The sequence below is a fragment of the Sphaeramia orbicularis genome, chromosome 15 (assembly GCF_902148855.1).
Source record: "Sphaeramia orbicularis chromosome 15, fSphaOr1.1, whole genome shotgun sequence".
NCBI classification, from domain to species: domain Eukaryota; kingdom Metazoa; phylum Chordata; class Actinopteri; order Kurtiformes; family Apogonidae; genus Sphaeramia; species Sphaeramia orbicularis.
In genome coordinates, this window is record NC_043971.1 from 5,258,274 (window position 1) to 5,282,429 (window position 24,156).

At 36.2% G+C, this 24,156-nt stretch overlaps 2 protein-coding genes across 3 annotated transcripts in view; one reads left to right on the forward strand and one right to left on the reverse strand.

The window, feature by feature from the left end:
- The window catches only part of LOC115434346 (SEC23-interacting protein-like), a 30,508-nt gene extending 28,618 nt beyond the window's left edge, over positions 1-1,890 (forward strand). The window contains exon 18 of the mRNA XM_030156252.1: positions 454-1,890. Coding sequence (XP_030012112.1) covers positions 454-535 — 82 coding nt within the window. The 3' untranslated portion in view covers positions 536-1,890. The remainder of the gene's footprint in view (positions 1-453) is intronic.
- A 2,079-nt stretch (positions 1,891-3,969) lies between these two features.
- Positions 3,970-22,420, reverse strand: csgalnact2 (chondroitin sulfate N-acetylgalactosaminyltransferase 2). 2 transcript variants are annotated; one of them, XM_030156261.1, is made up of 8 exons: positions 22,303-22,420; positions 16,047-16,934; positions 14,106-14,322; positions 12,330-12,431; positions 12,053-12,231; positions 6,011-6,105; positions 5,836-5,917; positions 3,970-4,647 (listed from the first exon to the last, which is right to left on the reverse strand). In XM_030156261.1, the coding sequence occupies exons 2-8, from the start codon at positions 16,696-16,698 to the stop codon at positions 4,355-4,357; spliced, it is 1,620 nt and encodes a 539-aa protein (XP_030012121.1). In that variant the 5' UTR covers positions 16,699-16,934; positions 22,303-22,420; the 3' UTR covers positions 3,970-4,354. The 2 variants fall into 2 exon arrangements, with proteins under 2 accessions (XP_030012121.1, XP_030012123.1); XM_030156263.1 differs by having other exon boundaries at positions 22,289-22,411.
- Positions 22,421-24,156: the final 1,736 nt, after the last annotated feature.

Consider the following 24,156-nt stretch of genomic DNA (forward strand, 5'->3'; position numbering starts at 1 on the left):
ACACACACACACACACACACACACACACACACTCTACCGGACACAGTGCAAGGGTCTGCTTCTCCTTCCCCTTCTCGTTTTCCTCCTTCCCCTTCTTTTTCTTCTCCTCCTCTTCCTCCTTCCCCTTTTTCTCTTCCTCCTTCCCCTTCTTCACCTTCTTCTCTTCCCCTTCTTTTTCTCCTCCTTCCCCTTCTTCACCTTCTTCTCCTTCACCTTCTTTTTCTCCTCCTCTTCTCCTTCCCCTTCCCCTTCTTCTCTTCCCCTTCTTCTCCTTCTCTTCCTCTTCTTCCTTCTTGACACTAACAGCCTTTGTCACATCTGCGCAGCATCAGTGGCAGAACAGGTCTTGAAGGGTTGTCCCATCTACGGCTTATATTTTTTTCAGCAGTTCAAAACCTGAAAGAAACTGTTCATTAGTTAAACTTCTTAATAATCATGTTTGTTTTTTTCCAGGCAATCTGAAGACACCGCTCTCCTTATTCTGAAAGAGATCTACCGGACCATGAGCATCCATCCAGAGCAGATTGCGCATTAATCCGGTTTAAAGAAGAAACCTTCCATTCTACTCTCCTCAAGTAGATGATCCTTTTATTTTTTTTTTCTTATTTTCTATTCATGTAGTTTATTGTACACAGAAATAATACAGGTGTATTATGCCATTTGTCTTAAATTAAGAATAATATGAGTGAACTGGCAGATTCAGAGACACTTGATGAGTTTGGTATCACATTTTTACAGTATAAATTATGGGACAGTGGAGTTTACTGAATATAATCCAAACCCTAAGATAGAAGAGATGACATGACAGCAGTTAATGCAGCCTTCTGTTTATTTCATGGCCGTAACTCAAAATAAACCATTTCCTTTGCACATGTTTGTATGAACTGTTGTTTGGCTGAGAATATGAGGAAGACATGGAACATTTCTCCTATGTAACGAGGAGACTATCTACAAAAAGCTGAAATCTTTGCAAAAACACTGAGTAAAAATAATTACAGTACAAGATGAGATGCAAGAGTTCGTTTTTTTTGAAAGAGAAAATAAAGCATTTGTTGCTGCTGTAAATAAAGCTGACGTCTGTACTCATTAACACGTGTAACTTCAGCCTTTCTCATTATGAGAAGGAATCGAATGAATTAAGCCTCCAGCTGTCGACGCAGCCTCAAACATCTGCAAACAATCCACAGTGAGCGCGTAGGCACGTACAACAGACGGATTCAACCCACATGTATGAAACAGGAATCATTAGGAGTATTTACAACATTCACTTCAGTCCAGTATTAAGGGTCGTAGTGCAGTGAGCGAGTCCCACCGGGTAGAAATGACAGACTTCTGTTACCGTGACGATAATATTGGTCCACGCAGACCTGATATAGTTGTGCTGCATGCGATGCGTAGGTTTACTGGAATTAACATGCTTCTGTTCATCTGCAGAGATAGTGACTGATTGTCACATAAAGGTCCCTTTTTCTTTTTCCATGTAACTAAATCTACCAGCCTATAAATATTAGACCAACTCAACAATATGGCTCTGTTCACAACAGCGAATGTACCGGACAAAAAGACCATAACAGCAGAATTCTATCTGACCGGTTTTCAGATGGGATGTTTAACTTTTGGAGAAAGTGCAACTTCTTATTCTTCCTTCTGTTAAAATTAAATGTATGTTTGTCCCTGTTGGATACGTTTTGGAATGCACGTCGTCTCAGAGGTCACGTCAAGCGATAACAGGTAGGTAAGCAGCAGAAAGGCGTAAAAAAGGAACAATTCAGGCGCCACATTTGAAGCAGGTGGAATGACTTAATGACAGGTTCATGTTTCTGAACTGACATAACGATCCGAAAACAAACGTCTGTGTCCAAATCCAACAGATATACAGCTTCGGTAAAACGAGGAGACCACTGATACGATAGGGTCGAGTCAAATGAACATTTTAGTTTTTTGGGCGACATTTCCATCAAATTACAAATAAAACTATTGTCATTTAACGCATTTTTATCTGCAAAAAAATGGCAACTGGTCAAAATAAACGCAGGTTTTCAGACTAACACTGGAAAGAACATGTCATTCTTTACATTCCTGTTAAATAATCAATAACATGTAATAGGGATTTTAAAGTGATATTTGCTTTTACATATTCACGATTCCTAAAATAAAAGCTCTTATTGGCCAAATCAACCTGTACAGAAACTCCATTTATTGTAAACCTGTAAAAATACTTCCTGTCACCAGTATTTAGAAATAAAACGTATTAATATTATCTGTGATGAAACACAGAATTTACAGTATGTCATTGTTAAAGTCTAACACATGATGCCGATGATCTACAGATGTCTTTTGGATGCATCCATACGTCTCTTAATTCTGTCCTGAAACAATGTGATTTCTGCAGCAGCTTGACACTGTGTGGAATTTGGCACAAAGTTAATTTAGTTTAAAACGTCTTCCGTTTTTGTGGCCACAGGTCAAAGCTGCTGAGATCTCAAAACCCTGATGTAAAGAACAGCGGAAACATTTGTTAAAAAAACGCAAGTTTTTAAAATAATTTCCACGATTTATACCTGATTATAATGTCAGCTGTTGGTAAAAAAAAACAAAAAAAACAAAGAGAATCTTATATTTCATTTCTACTGTAGCTTTTCTATTCCTTTTATTTAAAAAACAGAAACTGCTGTAAATCACTGGTAAAACTGGTGACAGGAAACGCAGAGAATAAATCCAGTTTAGGGGGAATTGACTTGTAACTGTAACTGCTGAACAGATCGATGTTTCTCTGCTTCAGTCGGGAAAGTGTCGTAAAATAGAGACATAAAAATTGAAAAAGCGATTATCAGAGGAGTCGTTAAGCTACTGAAATAAAAGAGGCACGAGACAATACTATTAGGTTTGGTTTTAACTGTGGTTTTCATGTGTTTTGTTTGTAAGCGTCCATCTTTTCTACCATTTTTGGAGTGGTCTCTTCTTTTTATCCTCAGCTGTGTGTTTCAGGTTTTTTATCAGCAGCTTAAAGGTTCAATATGTAAAATTTAGTCGGATAAAACTGCAGAAAGAAGATGAGTACTTAAATTGTACATCAATGTACACTATATGGACAAAAGTACATGGACACGTTGAATTCAGGCGTTTCTTTTCTAACGGGTCTGGGATACAAAACAATAACGAGTAATGTCATAATATAGTTTTATATTATGGGATAAATATCATTGCATTGGTTAGTTTGGTTTAAATTATCTTAGCTTCCAAAATGCCTCAGAGATGGTTTTTACATCAATATTTCCTTAAGTTTAATGGTAGATTTTTCTTGCTCAGTGAGATATGAAGAAAGTAGATGGTTAGTTGTGGTAGAAAATTATTTACAGTCACAGCATGAAAAATAGTTTAGAAATTTAGAGGTAGAACATTTAAAATCATAGTCATGGATAAAAAAAAACAAAAACAATGTTGAGAGAAATGAAGTAAAAACCATCTCTGGCATTTTAGAAGCAAAGATAATTTAAAAACAAACTAACCAATGCGATGATATTTATCCCATAATATAAAACTGTATTCTGACATTAGTCGTTATTGTTTTGTATCCCAGACCCCTGTTAGAAAAGAAACACTTGGATTCAACGTGTCCACATACTTTCGTCCATATAGTGTTTAATTGTGCAAAAGGGACAAAACACGGTATTCCAAATCTCTCTGAGATTGGGGCATTTTAGAGACGATCTGACAGATTAGTGTTGCTAATTGACCCACATTTTTACTTTTAAATTCCTTTTTGCTTTAGTCGGACCATAAGGGATTGTCCAAAACAAGGAGCTACTTTATATTGAAATAAATGTTGGAATGGCAATCAATTAAAGTTCTCTGTCTGACGGGACATTACTGCGTTTTGGCCCAAAAATAAGAATTACTCTCATTTTATAGCCTTAGAGCGAGATGTTTGTTTCTACAGAATCTCCAAACTGACTTTTTATTGTTATGTTTTTGTTTTGTAGCTGTGATCCGGTGTCACCCACTAGTTAATATCCCCGTGACTAAAAGACAGAACAGACAAAACGAACTGTAGACGATTCTGGGAGGTATTCAGATGGTTGCAATATCCGACTTCACCACTAGATGTCCCTAAATATCACACACAGAACCTTTCCGTATGAAAATCTGCTCTGTTTGCTCCCGCTGCAGCTCCTGGATAAGACTTGTACCGTGTTGTGAAGGTTCACATTAGTCATTGCGGTTGTTTTGTACATTCATTTGTCTACAGCTGTGCAGTTAAATGCAGAAGGATCTGTGTAAACATGTCTTTGCTGTAGTGCGTTCAGAATGTCGGCACCTCAGTGTCTGTTGGAATGATGCGGCGCCGTGTCCGTCAGTCCTCCGTCTTACTCTGAGTCTTGAAGGCCTGTTTGCGCAGATGAGCCTCGATCTCCTCGCGGAAAACCAGCATCCCCAGGTGAGAGTGCGACGCCTCGTTCATGGCTTTGGACTGGATGCACATGCGGTACTGCTCTGGGGTCAGTTCGTCTGCACACTGCTTCTCGTGCCACAGGTGGAACAGGCCCGACACCGGCGTCCGCATCACGATCAGGTCGCTCCGCAGGTACTTCCTGTACAGGTGGACGTCCTCCACGCCCCAGCCTTTCACGTCCAGGTCGAACCCTCCTGAGGAAACAACAAACATTAATAAAGTTAAAACAAGTGTTCAGAGAACGCAAACCTCCGCCAAGCACCCTGAACAGTGTGCATGTGTGGATCGACTATTTCTGTTTAAATTCAACAGTTTCCAGGTTGTTCCATACAGCAGAAGAAGTTGAAGCTTGGTACCAGTCATGTGTCTGTCCAATTAGATTCAATTCCAATCAATATTTGTTGAGTTCTAATTTTAAAAATGTGGTAAATGGGATTTTCAGTGTAAATGTAAATGTCCACAGAGTCCACATTCCACAGTGGATGTGGACAATTTAGTTCCACATACAAGATATTGTTCTAAGCTACGGGTGGATCCAATTGGAGGCTAATCAGAGTCGTTTTGAATTTTTTATGAATTTTGGAAAATTGCTCAATGATGAGAGACAGGAAAATTGGATATTTTATGACGTTGCTGTGACCTTGAACTTTGGCCTACTTGGCCCAAAATGTAATGGGTTGGTCCCAGGGCCTAGGCCTATCTGTGGGGAAGATTTGGGAAAGATGGTTGGAATAGTTTTCCCGTAAAGTTGCTAACAAACAAACAAAGCAAAGTGATCACAATACCTCCTAGCGGAGGTAATGATGCTTTATCAGATTAGAGTAATCTGATTACAAGAAATGGGGTTAACACACCTGGATTTTTCCCTAATACCCTGATGTTTTCATGCATGTATAACCGTTAATTGGATTTATTTCATTCTTACACATCTACACATGGAAAAAAAAAAATTGTTCCAGTGTCCCTGTATCTCATGTTCTATCCAGAATCAATCCCCAGTTAAATTTGTGAGGTTCAATCTCCAACAGAAGTGGGCGGTACTTTCACTGGAGGAGAACTCAACTAATTCAATCAAAGTCCATATATGACTACTATCAGTGATCAATAGGAACTATATTGATATCTGTAACCATTTCCATGTTATAAACCATCAAAATATGGACCATTAGGAGGAAAAGCTCATTTGTAATATTTCAAAAAATCAAAAATCAAAATTTCTCAAAACTGAACAAACTTTGTAGACATTGTCCCAAGGAAGATCCATATAAAACCTGAAATGAATCCGACCAGTAGTTTCGTTACAGGTGTTCAGAGACACAGCTCCTAAAAACTGTTTTTCAAATAGAGGAAAAAAAACAAACAAACAAATGATCAAATCTTACCGATATTTAGGAAATCTGAGCGATACTGACACGTCATCCCAAAACCGAAGTCTCTCCAGAATCCAGCGTCTTTTTTATGAATCTGTCAAACACCAGATTTTCACTTTTACTAAACATGTTCACATTGACACGTCAGTTAGAGATGGAGATGAATCCATGGTGATTATTCAGGTACCAGTTGGAGTTCAATGGGTGGAGCCAGCTCCAGATTTCCATAAACGATGGCGGGATTGTACAGACTGAAGACCACGGGGTAGAAGACCTTTTTATCTGCAGGGAAAAGAATGAAGAATTATTTTACATTTAATAAACAGATACTCAATCTATCATACATACCATGATGTATAATATGATCACAAACTTCTTAAAACTGATACTAAGCAGTTTGGCTGAGATCGATTTATGTTGGCTTCAGTTATTTTGTTATTTATCACTGTTCATTACATATAAAATAAGATAATTTAACTTTCAGTCCTTCATTAAATTATTTCTGAATGAACTGAACCAAAACCCTATGAAAAAAACTTTAACCCTTGTGCATCCCTTTAATTTGTTCGCCTCAAGCCAAAAACGCACAAAAAACTGCTCTAAAACCATCACATAAATATTTTCAAACCACTTCAGCTCTGCTCAAAACTACCAAATGTAATAGTTTTTGTTCAGTGCAGGACCCCCATGACAAAAAGTGCCTCACTGACTCACACTGAAATGACATTTTTTAATCTCGTAAAAAATACTAATGTAGTGAAATCAGGGTTATTGATAATCTTCCATGTCCAAGACTCAGATATAAAACAATGACACATTCCTCCAACAGGTATTAAACGGAAAAGCTCATATATATATATATATATATATATATATATATAAATTTTTTTTAAATAAAACAAGTAGCAACAAGCATTCAAACAGGCATTTAAAGGGTTAAAATCCTCAAAATTATTCAGCATTTTGTCATTTTGAGCAAAGCTGAAATGAAGATTTACACAGAAAAAGGTTGATATGATTTTATTTATACACATACACTTTTGTGTATAATAGACCTATAAAAGTACATTAGATTAAAAAAAAGGACCATTCCGCAGAAATTTGACCTATAAGCTGTAACACAGACATAAAGATCAGCAAATCAAAACTGAAAAATGGCTAAAATGTGCAAAAAATGGTCTGAGTGGTAAGGGTTAAGATAAGATAAGAATCTTTTTTGTAGTATTGATCATTTCTTTCTTGCTTTTTATACTTTAGAATGATACTTAATAAAAGTAAATGTTCTAAATTATCTACAAAATCAAATTAACCATTTCTTTAAGTATCATATTGATAATATATTTATTGTCTCGTACATATTTTACAAATTACTGTTACAATTGTGTCTAAATAGAGAATTTCAATATGTACATTTGGTGATAAGATAAGATAAGCCTTTATTAGTCCCACAAGGGGAAATTCCACATTTACAGCAGCAAAGTCCAAAAGCACACAAGAGCAAAAGAATGCTTTATGTTATTGCAAAAATATACAGAAAAAAAGTGTGTTAACAAAGCAAAGAAAGCGGAATTAATTTAATTATTAGTTGGTAAAAAGGGGGTTGGATGCTATAAATTATACTTCTTCCCACTCCTGATAAATTTAGTTTGACCATGTTGTACAGTTCTTCGTTACCTGATGATTCTATGTGCTCGAAATAAAACTAAACTAAAAAAGTGCAAAATCAAGAATAAAGACTGAAAAAGCTGTATATACTGTTTACAGCAGTGCACATGCTGATCATGCCACAGGTTGGACGGGGACACAGTTTATTGCACAGAATTATTTTGGAGCAGTTTCTGCTGTGGAGCCTAAAATCGATAAAAATCTGCCACTCCAGCAGTGAAACGACACCTCACACACTGATACTGGTCCATAGATGGGTGCATCACTAACTGAAATCATTTATCAAATGCAGTTTTTTTCAGTTTTTCCTACTTGCTGACATGGAATATGTCCAAAGTGAAGTCATTAAAACCTCAGAACTCCACATGGACAAACTGAATCACTCAGTGCTTTCTGTGACCACATTTTCCTAAATCCATTCACTCACGACTTCCAAAACTGTTAGAAAAAGAACATCCACAAAACTTCACGCTTTTCTGCAATAACTATATGGAAATAAAACAAATCTTTACAACAATAATGATTCCACGGAGACAAAAGAAGCTTTGGGATTATTTTGCTTGGAAGACAAAGAAGAAGAGACTTTACATCTGAGTTTGGTTTGGGTTTTTGCTGCTGCAGAGTTAAGATGTTATTTGTACCAATATTTTATTTACAAGTATATATTTAAGTTAATTAAGTGAAAGGTTGTTCATCTATAGTGAAATGCTAACAGTTTAAGGAAAAATATCACCTCATCTTTTTTATTTAAAGGTCCACTTTCTACTACATGAATATTTTCTTTGAAAATTCTTTTTATTGAACATTTTCAAAATTATACCATCCAGCACAGTGCATACAGGCTGTATGAAATGTAAAGCAGATCCAAAATATGTCCACAGCGATGATCTCAAAAGCCCGTACTAAATCTATTTCAGGTCGTTAAGAGTCTGAGTTCCCAGATATTCCAACACTTTTCCAAACTTTGCTGTAAACATATCCTTCTGATTGTTAATATAAAATCTTAGTCTTTCCAGAGAAATATAGTCTGATATCAAAGACTTCCACAGATAGAATGAAGGAGGTTCTTCTCCAACCCATTTGGTCAGAACAGCCTTTTGGCCCAACAAAAACAAAAAATGAACAGTATACTTATGTGTTCTCAATGATTCAGGGATCCATCCCAACAGACACAATAATGGATTAGGCTGGAACTGGTGTTTAATGACCACACTAACCTCAACACATGTGGTTCGCCAAAATGGTTGAATCTTCACATTCCCAGAGGCAGTGAAGTTAAATAGTTTGACATTTGGGGCAGTTTGGAGAGGCCTCTGCTGTACATTTACTGTACATATATAGACATATATAGACATTTTGTAAAATAGAATATTGCATTTCTCTGAATCCATTACATGTGGATGTACAACAGAATATTTTCAATAAAATGCTTGTTGAGAAACATGATCTTCAAATCCCCAGAGTTTAGATGAACCACAAACCATCTAAAGACTAAAGGCAACAAAGCCTTTTCTGTTCAGGTCCAAGACTCTGGGACACTCTGCCCCAAAAAAACACATGTGCACAGTCCATTAAACACTTTAAATGTGTTTTACAGACGCACCAATCTGCACTGGCTTTAATACAAGTGTGGGACTTTAGATTAGATTACATTAGATTAGATAGAACCTTATGGACCCTCTGGGCAGAACCCTCAGGAATTCAACGACTTCTATTGTTTTATTTTCTGGTTGTGTTTTAGATGCTATTTATTCTACTATAGCGTATGTGTTTTTATCAGTTTTAGTATATCTTATATTTCCAGTTATTTTTTTTAGTTTTATCATGTCTTGTATTTTTACCTTTATCTTTGTATCGTTTTAAATATGCTATATAAATAAATTTGACCTTTGTTGCAGCTGTTTGATCCAATCTGTCAATCACATCCGGACCACATCTGGACCTCGGATTCTCCTGGTGCTGAATCAGCCCCAGCCCTAAAATCTCCCATAATGCAACAGTGCCTCCTACCCTGATGCTGCTTCTAAAATAAAAGCTTTCTGTTCCAAACTGGCTTCTTTTTTAGTTGTTGGTCTGACATCCAGTAACTGTTTTGCCTAAAAATTGTTGTGGTTAAACTTGGTTTTCTTGGCCAAACGATAAAAGAAGTGAAATCTTAGAAGAAATCAGCTGGGAGGACTCGTATCCAACGCCAACTAACGCCAACTCTAAACATTCAGTATTTTCAGTTAAAATCATCAGCAATAAATCACTGTTTTAATTCCAATTAAAGGTTACTGGACTGTAGCTTCAACTACTGGTTCCACTATATTTCAGCTACGGAGCAGAGGTCTGAGGAAATAACTGTAGAGGTTCTTTACATTCATTATTTATACAAAAAAAGCAATAGAATCATTCACAAAGTCGGCTATAGAGACCACACTGACTCATGATTCATCCAGTAAATGATCAGATTAATTATCAAACAATGCAAATTATGTTTAAATAATCTACTACCGACAATATTCAGAAAACGTTGACTAATATGGAAGGAAATGACAATTAAATGGGCTCTATGATATTAAAACTAGCAGGAAGAGGTTTTGTATGTCTGTCTGTGGGTGAAATTATGGAGTTAAAACAATGTCAAACAAACATCCAAGTATATGGTTGCAGAAAAAATTATTAGACCACCCATTATTTTCTTCAATTTCTTGTTCATTTTAATGCCTGGTCCAACTAAAGGTACATGTGTTTGGACAAATATAATGATAATAACAAAAACAGCTCATAGTAGTTTCATTTTTAGAGCTGATATCTATCCATTTTCCATGTTTTCTTAATAACCAAAATCACTTCAGTTCTTCCATCAATATCTATGACATTATACTGACAAAAACAGTGCTTTTATTCATTCCATGTTTTCTTTTCTGTCTGTTTTAGTCACATGACACACACAGGAGTTAGTACTTGATTGCATAACCATTGTTTTTGATGACTTTTGATGGTCTAATAATTTTTTCTGCGACTGTATTTCAGTTTAACAGAAAGATGTAATTTTGTCAAAATATAGGACTAAAATGTCTGAAAATCTGTGCGTTTACTTTTCGGGTATGAGGGGGAAAAAAAAAATTGTTGGAGTTATTTTATTTATTCATTATTGGTGTTATTTTTTTTCCCTCTTCCTCTGGTGAGACGGTCACTGTTTTGGATGATTATGTATATGCATTTTACAGTTACGTCAGGAGGTTGAAATATTGCAATACATGATTTAGTGAGAAGTTGGGGGATTAAATAAGTGTTTATTTCTTCCCACTCCTTTTTGGATGTCTAAATAACACAAAAATTCTATAAAGTATTAATTTTGCATAACAGGAAAAATTCCTGTTTTTGTTTTGGTTGTTTTCTGTCGATAATTTCCTTTGGACATTTGCTTTGTTGGTGGTTGTAATGTGATTTTTAAATGTCCAAAATAAAACATTCATTCATTCATTATGTTAATAAACACATGTGGTCGTACGTCCTTCTTTACAGAATATAAATAGGCACTATAAATGGTACGGAATTAATGTCGTTTAACAACAATATTTTTGCACAATAATTTATGTATGTTTCTTTAAGTATCATATTGATAATATATTTATTGTCAAGTACATATTGTACAAATTACTGTTGCAATTGTGTCTAAATAGAGAATTTCAATATGTACATTTGGTGATAAGATAAGATAAGCCTTTATTAGTCCCACAAGGGGAAATTCCACATTTACAGCAGCAAAGTCCAAAAGCACACAAGAGCAAAAGAATGCTTTGTGTTATTGCAAAAATTTACAGAAAAAAGGTGTGTTCACAAAGCAAAGGAAGGGGAAGTAATTTAATTATTAGTTTGTAAAAAGGGGGTTGGATGCTATAAGTTATACTTCTTCCCACTCCTTTTCAAGCACTGAAAAATTTAGTTTGACCATGTTGTATAGTTCTATATAGTTCTATGTATAGGATCATCTCTGGACCTGCTGCTGTGGTCCTGCCTCTCTCCACCTTCATCGTCATCACTCACTTATCCATATAGTTACGATAGTGTTTATTATACTGTTCCACAGATGTTCAGTTATCTGTGCATTAGCTGCATCCATGCGTCTCCTCCTACCTTCCCCCTCTCCCCCAGTCTCTCTCTATCGCTCTCTTTTCTCCTCCTTTACTTTTTACTTCACCTCCTTTACTTACTTCTTCGTTACCTGATGATTCTATGTGCTCAAAAACTAAACTAAAAAAAGTGCAAAATCAAGAATAAAGATAAGATGAGATAAGATAAGAATCTTTTTTTGTAGTATTGATAATTTCTTTCCTGCTTTTTCTACTTTTTTGAAATTATACTTAAAGTAAATGTTCTAAATTATCTACTAAATCAAATTACGAATATTCATTAATGTGAGTCATCTGCTCCATTTCATGCCCCCCCATCGTCTGAGTGAGACCAGCTTCCATTTTGAGACACATGTCAGAGTTCTCAGATTCACTTTTCTGCAGACAGAAGTAAAAAAAAAAAAAAAGTGGCTTGGACGCTGACATGCATTTGGAAAACCTACTTGGTGCAGCGTGGAGTCGACAGGTGTTGAGGAACTCTAGGGTGAAATGTATGTCGACGTCACAGAAGAACATTAAGACATCGCCTTTCTTCCAGGCGTGGGCGCCGATATCCAGACCGCGACCTCTGGAGAACTCCTCGTCCACTGGGATCAGAGTGTAATTGGAGAAGCTCTCTTCCCTGAGATGAAGAAAGGCCGCAACTTCAGATTCCCATGACACATCACCCACAAAACTAGCACAAGCGTATCAAAGCGCTTCCTCAGAGAAAACACCAACCTCTGCAGTTTTTCCAGAGATGACTTCACCTCCTGGAGCCCGTCCTGGCCAAAGTAAACCACGGTCAGATACACTCGTCTGTCCTGCTGGATGCAAACCTCCCTGAAGCAGCAACACAGTACATTCACTTTAGGATTCACTGATTTGCATTCAATAACCATTTAACCCGACACGTGATTTCTGCTGTGAATTATCGTCTGTTTCAGGTTCATTAAAGCGGCTGTGAGGATGTGCTTGTGTTCCTTTTCTTCAGTGGTTTTGTTTTACTGTGTGTTTTAGAGTCAAAACAGGTGGAATCACAGAAAAAGACAAAAAGAGGAACTGAGGTTTGACAGGTTTGGACGAAATAAGGCACTCAGAATGTACATCAATAAGATTTTTAGGATGTTGAACATGAACTGTGAACTGGAACACACTGAACAACAACAAGGATTTGAATTTGAGCCCAGTAGTTTTTGTTTTGAGGCTCTTTTTTTTCCTAAATCAGTTGAGCTGCTTTTTGGCACCTGGTTGAACTCCAAAAACCAGTAACAAAAAGAACAAAAACAGCCAAAGTGATCAATAAAATGTACAAAAAAAAAGAATAAAAAAACCAACAAAATAAGTAACATGAACAAAATAAGCCAAAAACTGAAGAAAAAAAATGTAGAAAAATGAACAAAATAAGCAACTAAATGACAAAAAATGTATCAAATATTTACAAAATAATAAATAACATAAAAAATGTGGGAAAAATGGCATAAAATGAAGTTTAAAAAAAGAATAAAATAAGCAACAAGTATGTGAATTTGGGCCCAGTAGTTTTTGTTTTGAGGCTCTTTTTTTCTAAATCAGTCCAGCTGCTTTTTGACACCTGGTTGAACTCCAAACAGAAGTTACAAAATGAACAAAAACAGCCAAAGTGATCAATAAAATGAACAAAAAATGAATAATAAACCAACAAAATAATAAGTAACATGAAGAAACTAAGCCACAAACTGAACAAAATTGAAGAATTTTTTTTTTTGAAAAACAAACAACATAAGCAACTAAATGAACAAATGGATAAAATATTTACAAAACAAACTTTCTCCATCCATCCCTTTATATGTTCTTGAATGACTACAGCTATAACTAATGTATGTGATGGACATGTGCCTTTATAATAATAAATAACATGAACAAAGTAAGCCACAAATTCAATAAAATTGAAGAAAAAATAAAATAATAAACAAAATGTAGAAAAATAAACAAAATAAGCAACTAAATTAACAAAAATGAATAAAATATTTACAAAATCATATGAAAAAATGTGCCAGAAAAACTGACCAAAATGCAGTAAAAAAAAAAAAAAAAAAAAAAATAAATAAATAAATTTTCACCCAGTTGTTTTTGTTTTGGGCTCTATTTTTCTAAATCAGTCCAGCTGCTTTCTGACACCTGGTTGAACTCCAAAAAAGCAGCTACACGGTCAAAACTCACTAAAAAACACAGTAAAAAAAATAAATAAAGGAACATCACTACAACACGGCAAACAATAATAAAAAACAAAAAACAACGGTGTAAAAAAAGTCCAAACTGTCTATTTCTTATATATGCTCTGTGTTTTACAGAGGGGGGTATACTGAGCATGCTCAGATGTCTATGGAAAGAACAAGGTCTATTCTATCAGTGTGTTTGGAAATGTTTCCTATTGAGCAAAAGGTAGAATTTTTATGAATATTTAAAATAATCACACATTCAGAGTGCTCACCACAGACACGCCAGGGGTTAAAGGGTTAAAACATTTGAACTCACCTGAAGTTTTGTATGAACTGTGAAAAAGTGTCGACTCTGCCCGCCAGCGGCACGATGATGTTAATAATCATTCCTGATGTTTCTACAGATGTGCTCCTGACTTTCATTAAGGGACCGAAAGGACGAAACAGCGTGACGTGGCGGAAGCTGCTGGAATCTTCTTTGGCGAAGAAAAGCTCATAAAGCGTCCCTTTGTCTCGCTCTGTCCGGTACAGTCCTGAGAAAAATGACATATGAAGAAAAAGGTGAAACCCACAAGAATCAGACTGAGTTCTAATACAAAGAAAAAGAGCCTTAGGCGTCATCTGGTTTCAGAGTTTTCCCTCAGATTGTGGAATATTTAGGTGTGTGGGTGCAGATGATTACCCTGTCTGTGGAGAAATGATGGAAAAGTTAAACATCTGAAAAACTTAAAAACAAAGCTTGATAAAGAAAATCAGTGAGAACCAACTACAGGATTCAAACACATTTTTCAAGGTCAAATTCAAGCACTTTAAAAGGTCATTTTAAAATTTTTCCAGCGCACAGGGGTAAAATCCATATCTACAGGAATACATACACTCCGGATTATTATATTATTTTCACTTTTTATCACAGTGATGTACATTGTATTACACTATAAACATCTAAAATTATGTGTCATAATAGCAAAAAGTTTAGAAATTAAACGAGAACACAAAGTTTTATCCAAGAAAAGGGAAGCCACTTGGCATTCTTCAGACACACTTGCACCAAGACAAAGAACAGAATAAAAATGTACCTGGAAACGACCTGAGAACACCTGGGAATTTTCTTTTTTCACAAAAAACATGATCTTGTCGGTCTTGGTCTTTGAGGGTTAAACATATTAACCCATAAAAACCCAGAGCTACTTTTGTGGTAGTTCTCAAATGAATTTTTCTCTCCATTTAACCTTTCTTAAAGTTATTTATAACCCTTTATTGTAATATTATCCTCTATATTTATGTATTTATCTGAGATTTGAACAGTTCACCGCCCCAGCAGAGCCCTCCGATCGTCCTGTCAGATGGTTTTGGATGTCCCCAGGTCCTGATATAAACAATGGGGTGATCATTCATTTGCTGTTGCTGCACCAAAACTGCCGAACTCGCTGCCTCCTGACCGACCTGCCCGTTCAAGTCCAGGTTAAAGACTCACCTGTTTAGACTGGCTTTAAACCCTTAGCACTGAGACACTATTAGGTTTAAATCTGTGGTCTCTTATTACTGTGTGTTGTGTTCTATTGCTTTATACATATTTATGGTACTTGATTAACCTGTTTCTATCTTATAATTTAATCATGCTTTTACATGTATAGCACTTTGGGCTTCTTTAGGTTGTTGTAAAGTGTTATATATATAAACTTTGATTTGATTTGATATTTTGCTTTTTTTCAATGAAAATTTGGTATTCTCCCATATTCAATTCACTGATCATGTAGATGTTCATAAAAGCTCAGATTAAAGTTGATTGTCATAACATCACAAACAGGAAAAATGTGACTTTTACAACAAAATCTCTCATTAACTGAACATAAACCCAGTGTGTCCATCCACTGTCACTGATCCAACTCCATGGGTTTTTACTGGTGAATCAGTGTTGTAGATGATGGTGTTTCCACGGTAACTACACTGCCTCTGAACGTCCAAATGGGTCATATCTGATGACCATGAAATGATGACAAACTGTATTTTACACCAATTATTTACATGTTTTGATAGAATTAATGAATCATCAGGTATTAAACAGTTTAGATCAGTCGATGGTTTTGGTTGTTGGATGTTTAGATCTTCTATTCTACAGGTTTTGGGACATTTTCCAGTGAACACCGTGTTTAATACAGGGCTGTTTGGGTCTTTATGGATTAAACTATAATTCAGTGTGTTTGTGTTTCCTCTGATAAAGGCCTGTTCTTCAGAGCAGGTTCATGGTTCTTCTTACCTTCGGTGAAGTGCGCCACAGTGTACGTCTGCCTCTGCATCGGCACATCTTCCTCCACGCCGTCCTCCTCGTCAGGGTTGTTGATGATGTCCAGCGCCGCCTCGATGACCTCCGCCATCTCGTCCCTGCGGTCTTTCCGGACCGGCTTCTCCTCTGGGTGCCGCGTTAGCCCCATTTCCAGCTGGTAGACCTTGGACGAGGTGAAACTCTCGAAGGGGACCAGGGCGTACTCGCTGGCGAGCCGCGCCCCCGTGTTGACCTCGGCCTTGTCGATCTGAGAGTGCAGGTACTCCAGCAGGTCTCCGGGCTCCTGGTCTTTAGCCTCCGTCAGGCCCTGGCCGCCGGGGAGTTCCTTCTTGTCCTGGAGGAGCTTCAGCTTCTCGCTCATCTCCTGCAGCTCCTGCTTCAGCTGGGCGATCTGCCGTTTTAGACTGGCGGCCCGGTTCAGGTGGCGCTCCTCCTGTTCCTGCAGCAGGGCCTGGTAGTACTCCTTCCCATACGTGTCGGGGACCAAACCGGGCAGGACCAGGCTGACGTCCGCCGGGGGCGTGCACTCCAGCAGGTAGGCGAACAGCAGCAGAACCAGCAGCAGGAAGAGGCCCAGGAACATCCAGCGGACTCGGCCCTGGAGCTGCAACCCCCGCCTGGGCATGGCGCTACCATACAAGCTATAGCTGACAGGTCTGCATTCCCTTTGCCCTCGGAGCTCCTCAGCTTATTCACATCACTCACACTAAGCCTCCACAAATCATCTCAGAGACTGAAGGTCACGCATCGATCTCTGAGCTTTTTTCATGGCATTTTATGGTGAAGGAACAGTTTCCAGGCTCTGAACGATCACTGTGTTCTCTGTCACCTTGGTCCGGTGGAAATCCATACAGCGATCACCTGGAAAAAAGGACGACAGGGTCATCATCGAGCTGTAAAACTCTGTAGAAGGATTTATGTTCTACTGGGTACTGGAGAAGATGCTGCTGTTTATATTATATACAGTATGTGGTACTAAAAAATGATCTATTCTTGTATTTTATTTAATTTTTTATTTATTTATTTTTTTTTAATTTTTGGTTTTCCCCTGTAAGTTGCTCTGGAAAAAAGCATTTGCCAAATGCATAAATGTAAATGTAAGTCATGCACTGAATCATTCAGTTTTGGTGGAAATTACAGTAGTGGAAAAAATTATTAAACCATCAAAAGTCATCAAAAACAATGGTTATGCAATGGAGTACTAACTCCTGTGTGTGTCATGTGACTAAAACAGACAGAAAAGAAAACATGGGATGTCTAAAAGCACTGTTTTTGTCAGTACAATGCCATAGATATTGACATAAGAACTGAAGTGATTTTGGTTTTTATCAAGAAAACATGTTAAATGGATAGATATCAGCTCTGAAATTAAACTACTATGAGCTATTTTTGTTGTTATCATTATATTTGTCCAAACACATGTACCTTTAGTTGGACCATGCATTAAAATGAACAAAAAATTGCAGAAAAAAAGGGGTGGTCTAATAATTTTTTCCACGACTGTACATCCATCCCTGTGTTCTGCTCTATACATGCTATCTGCATGTTTGAGTCAAGATTCATGTTACTGTCATTGAATACACAATGAAAGTCTGATGCGCTTGTAAAAACAGTACTTCTTGAGTAAAAAAAGGAAACACAATGCAAAAAAATTTGGAAAAAAGTTTGATGAAGCCATTTTGAAGACTTTTGTCAAATTTCAGACCTGTTCAGAAAAATAACAGCACAGCGGGCCTCATTGTTATTATACATCAACATGTCAAAAAATTCACTAAAGAATACACTAAAATACATAAAAAATACACAAAAATATGCTAAAATACACCAAAAATACACAAAGTTTACAATTAGGGCATCTGTAGGTTTGATGTTTGAGGTTTGATTTACAAAGACGATACAAAAATGCACTTTATTATGTCTGTGGGAATTTTAAAAACCTTTGTGTCAGATTTAAGGATTAGGCCTAATGATCCATTTTATGGGTAATTAAGAAATTAATTTTGGATCTACGGACACCTTGTCTGTATGTCTATATTATTTAATAATTCCTGGGGATGGTTCCACTTTATTTATATTAAAGGATCAAGAAAATAACACTCTTGGTCAATCATTGTTTGAACTTGTCTTTAATTATTAATCTTGATCTTTTCACTGTATTATATTAATCATTTCAAAGGTGTTTGTTCTGTCTTTATTCATCGCTCTAACCACGCCTAAGCTGCTCTGTTAACCAGTTTCACTCTTGGAAAAAAAAGACTTTAATCTCAATGTGGATTTCACAGGGTTTAATACAGGATATTATAATAAAAATAAGCCCCGATACTGATTCGTAACATCTGCAAAAACATCTTAGGTTACCTTTAGCTTTGTGTTTTGGCAGAGTTGCATTGAGCAAACATGTTTATTTCAGCCTCTTTATTAATCAAGAAAATACAGGAAATATGTGCATATTAAAAACATGCAGAACTAAATGACTTCAACAAACCATGTTTCCTCTTAGAACATGTTTACTGTAACTTGTGCTATATTTAACCAGAGTTGTTGGGCTGTCTTTTATTCTTTCTCAGTCCAGATGATGCCATAAAGCTTCTACAATCTTTACATCTTTCCTGAATTGTTTCATATTATTGCTGTTTACATTTTTCTTGTGGTATCCAAATAAACAGGCTGCACATGTATGCTCATAATAACCCTTTTCATAACATATGATCACTGAAGCCTTGGTCAGCAGATGATCAGCTGAACAGGCCCATTTCATATCACAGGACTTTATTTTACAACATTATGTGAGCACAAACAAAAGCTCAGCACTTCACCAACTGTCAGATAAAAGTTTCACTCACACAGTCCTACATTTGTAATAATATTAAACACTTCATTTTACGAGGGCTTAATGTGTTAATGGTTTCAGGTGTGCAGAACAAATGAGCTGCACCTGGAGGACCGAGGCTAGCACAGCACGGCTACACAACAAAAAACACACACAAGATAATGGTTCACTTCCTGTCAAAGTGAGAGCCCTTCAAAACAAAAGCATCAGAACAAGCGTCAATAAAGGAAATTACTCAATCTTGTTGCAAAAAATACACAAAACACATTTGCATAATATAAAAAATACATCTGAAACCACAAATAACAGTCTTTTTTTACTGCTTTGATCTTGTCGGCACATAAATACAGGGTTTGTTTTGTTAACACATAATTCAAAACCAGTCTCAGATATTTGGTAAAGTTTAAAGAACCACAAAAGGCATTTATGAAGTCACCAAACATCTCATTTCATCGTAAAACATTTTCAGAATCAAGAACACTGTTGTTAATCTGGCATGTTTTCCCTCCAGCTGTTTTCTCTGTATCTGTGTAACATATACACTCTGCTGCACCCAGTCGTGCTTTTGCATATGCTCATATTTGCATAAAACATTAAAATCTTTCAACCTTCCCCATTTTTCTTTTACATCCTCCCACATTCTCTTTTGTCAACAGTCTTATGTTTATTTCGTCTTTGCATTCACATCCTCAACTCATCTAAAATACTTAAAATACTTTTTTTTTTTTTTTTTTTACTTCTAATTCCACATTTCTAATCATTTTACTTTTTAGGCTGTTAGTTATTGGTTCTATTTTCCACTACTCATTGTTTGCATCAAAGAATCAGGACAAACTCTTATTATTGTGAAAACTACCCCTGAAAGTAAAGCTGATTCTGATTATTCAAGTGTTGTACTTAGGTGTTATGTAGGTTATGTTTTAACTACTATAATACAGAATATTATGCATATTATAACAAATTTTTCACCTGTTGGTCTGTCGATGACTAACACAAATGTTAACCCAGACATTAGTTGCAAATATTCCAAGGCAGTGATATTAATGTACTTCAGACAGAAAACAAAGAAAAAGCAGGACATCAGTGGCAAATTATTCAACTGTTTTTGTTTTGTTTGTTTTTTTATTAGAGCTGGACACTAAATTAAATTGGAATCATGACAACTTGTACAATGATATAATCACAAAAGGCTGTAAACTCAGTGTGTTTCTAGTCACTACTTTTTTTTAAATAATAGTTTAAGTACATTTGAGTTGTTAGAAAATACAGAACAAACAAGATCAGTAATCTGTGAAATTTCACCTACAAACAAGCAAGTAGAAATAAACATAATAATTGCAATGACTTTTTCACCAAATTGTGCCCTGATTAAAATCCAAAACCTGGTGAAAGAAAAAAAAAAAAAAAAGAGTAAGAAATAAGCAAATAGTTCAGATGCAGAGACGAATATGTTTCAGTTCTTTAACGCTTTCACTGACAGTGAGGAGCTTCTCATTTCTTAAACAATCATCTGTTTTTACAAAAATTTGACTGTTTTTCAATGGAATAAGGTCATGTGATCCCATGAGTCCAGACTGACCCTGTTCCAAAGTGGTACAAAGAGGTGGAAGAAGTGATTACCCATCATGCCTAGTGTCTACTGTACAAGCCTGTGGGGGCAGCATATGATCTGGGGCTGATTCAGTTGGTCTGGTCTAGGTTCATAACTCTATCTGATCATAAAACGATAGAAATAAATGTTGTGATGTTGCATAATCTCATTGAATGCATGCTGTAATCAAAGCTAAAGTTGGTCCAACAAAAATTAATGAGAAACTCAGGTTGTAAGAAGTTTAAGGTTGTTTTTCTTCCTATATCAGACTTTTCAGTTGCAGTAAATTCTCAGTTTTCAACCTTATTGCAGACATTAACACCACTTCAACCTGCCTCCACAATTCACACAGAATGTTTTTAAAGGTCACATTCTTGGCTACATCTCACACACAGCAACAAAGTTCTATCTCCTCGCCTTCACCTGTCTTCCCAGGTGTAAATCAGTCTCTGGTCAGGTTTAATTAAAAGCAGATGGGATCTAAAATACAGACTTGAGAACAGACGACTGCTCTAAAGAAGAAGTAGTAGTGGGAGAATTATATCTGCATTTTAATACTTCCTTTCTTATGCTCACTGTACAAAGCTACAAGGTTTCAACTGCTGCCAAAAGCATCAAGAAATCAGTGACTTTACTTTTAATCTTGTAATGAATAAATCTAAATGTATAATTGAGGGCAACTTAGGGAATCATAACTCAGATATACAATTATGATTACAAGTAACAATTATTCAGCTAGAATCCATTCTGTTAGTAACACCATGAGGTTTTTATAGCCGATTAAAAAAGAGGAACCACTAACCAACAACAGCGGCTTATTTCGTTCATATTAGAAAAAGCTACAACATTGAACAGGAAGTTCTTGGTTTTGTATGACGTGTCTGAGGTGACTTTTCCAAAAGAAAGAATAAAAACCCAAACCTACAGAAATAAAACAGCCTTTATTAGACCTGATATTTATACTAAACTAAAATCTCTGCATAAATTTGACTCCCTTAGCATCATCTGTTGAATTTTGTAACGCAAGACAAAAGTTTATTATCTCAAACTTCAAGCCAGGAAATAAATGTCAAATTATTATTTCCTTCTTTTCGGTACCCAGTCAAAGTTGAGGAAACCAGATGACTATTTGTGGTCTTAAACGCTTCCTCCTAGTCCAAACATGACAAACACTTGCCAAGGACTTGCCATTTCTCCTCCAGCTTTGGTGCTTTGCAAAAACACTTATGAGCAGCAGCGTTGACTTAAAACTTTGGGGAAAACTCTGTTTCTCTGTTTTTATGACTTACAGTACTGTGCCAAACAAATGCTGAAAAACAGGCGAGACCTGGACTGAAGTGCAAACATTTGGACCCCAGAAGTCCACAGTCCACGTTGCATGTGTGCACAAATCCTGTCTACTTGTACTCAAAGTGGAATTTAAAATATGACACACATTTTGTGGAGATGGCAGCAAAACATCTCCTACTCTCCATTACTGTACATTTGAAGTAAACATACTTAATTTCATGAATACATTTGGATCTGTTACTATTCATCAATGACTGTACTCATATATTCGAGTTATAGTTTCAAATATGGACTATACTTGTATATTGTAGCTACATTTTTGTCTAACACGTTTTTCTTTGTGTAAAAACCTGTGTTGTAAACAGATTGTGACTCTTATTCCTAAAGATGACACCGGAAATGAGCTCCGGTCGTCAGTTAGCTTAGCATCGTTCGCCGCTTCAGTCCGATTTAATCTTATTCATTACGTGTTGGTAACTTTACACAGCAGCTACTTTAACGTACATGTTGCTACTCACGTAACGCGGTGGTTCTCTGTCCCTGGGGGTGTTTGCAGCGGAGGGTTCTGGTGAAACCGGTGGCGGGAGGCAGCTGAGACACAAAATGCCACGGAGCAAAGAGAAAAGAGTGGGCTGTAGTCTACTTCCGGTCAGCCAGCAGCCAATGGGAGCCGAGCAACGGCACTGCGTCATCAAGCACGTTGACGCTCAGTGTTATTATTATTATTATTATTATTATTATTATTATTATTATTATTATTATTATTATTATTATTATTATTATTATTATTGTGTCAACATATGAGTTGAGCTAGATAACCCTCGTTTGGTGTTTTAATTTTTTTTTTTTTTTTTGTACTAAAAAACAAATGATGAGTAATTAATTTTTTAAATGAATTTCTTCCCCTCAAATCCTGATTGTAGCGGCTATTTGTCATCAAAATTAAATCAACTTAAAGGTGACTGAACTTAATATTTTAACATAACTCAAATAACCACTACATGCACCATGGGTTTGTGGTTTACGCAGTCAAAAAACAATGTCCATATCATGATGTGGTTGAAGTGGTTTATCGTCAAGATTTTGCAGGCAAACAACAACTAAGGCCTTTTGTGCTGTCTCTCCCGTTCATCCTGTCTGACTGTCTGGTATAAAACCATAAGCCCACCCAGGTGCATGCTGGTCTGACTTTGTGCTCCCTATTTATACCCAGGTGCCCACGGTGTAAACCAATAAGAAAACACAAAACAAAAAGGTGCTAAATATTAAAGAATGAAAACAATAACCCTAAAAATAAAAAAAATATACTCTAAATATTAAACAAACAAAAAATAAACAATTAGCAAAAAAATACTAAGTTAGTAAACAAAAAAGGTAAATTAACTTTAAACAAAAAACTAAACCGACAAATAGCTCCTACACTGATTATACTATATACTATATATATATATATATATATATATATATATATATATATGTATAAACTAAAAACGAAAACGAGTAGCTGTTTAATTCATAAGTGTGATCTAGCAAAGGCAAAAGTCAAATATTAACCATATATGCTTTTTATGTTGCTTGTAATTGGAATGATGTAAACACCTGTTGAGTATTTTAACATAAAATTGTTTGTGATGATTTATTGTGTTGAATTAAAAACCCACAAATGCTGCGGGTCCACCACATCCACGAACACTGGCTGAATAACAAAAATGTGAACACCACACAAGGGTTAAAGTTGTGACCATGTGTTTACTATAAGAAATAACAAAATAATGATGCTCTAAAACAGGTGTGGGTTTGATCAGTTTCATAGGTTGGATCCATGAATAAGTCTCTAATCCCTGATCCCTGATCGTTTAACAGGTTTCAATGTTTATTGGATTTGACAGTCATTTCCATTCAGTATCTTGTTCCTATTTCTGTGTTCTCCATTATAATCGGTGTAATAAAGGTCTTATCTGCTGTGATTCACTGTCTGACAGCTGTGAATTAAATTACAGTGAACAGCCTGAGTCGACTGATCACCTGTTTCATGTTTAACTCTGGAGCTGTTGTCTTCTCTGTGATGGAAAGCAGGAAATGATCCCATAGGCTCTATTTTTAATCATTAATTTATTCATTTCCCTTGTTATTTCTCATTAAAGGTGGCAGTAATGTGGAGGTGGTGCAGTGGCAAACATTATGTGAAAACGACTGCGACGACAGAGACAGGTTTGAATCCACAGAGACACATCAGTCAGTATTCACACTATATTTAACTGGGCTTTTAGTGTTAAATTTACAAAAGAGTCACTGAGGAAAAAAGACAGAGGGTCCAAATCCTGATAATGAAAAGGAAAAATTCCAGTGTTTCCACCTTATACTATTATTAT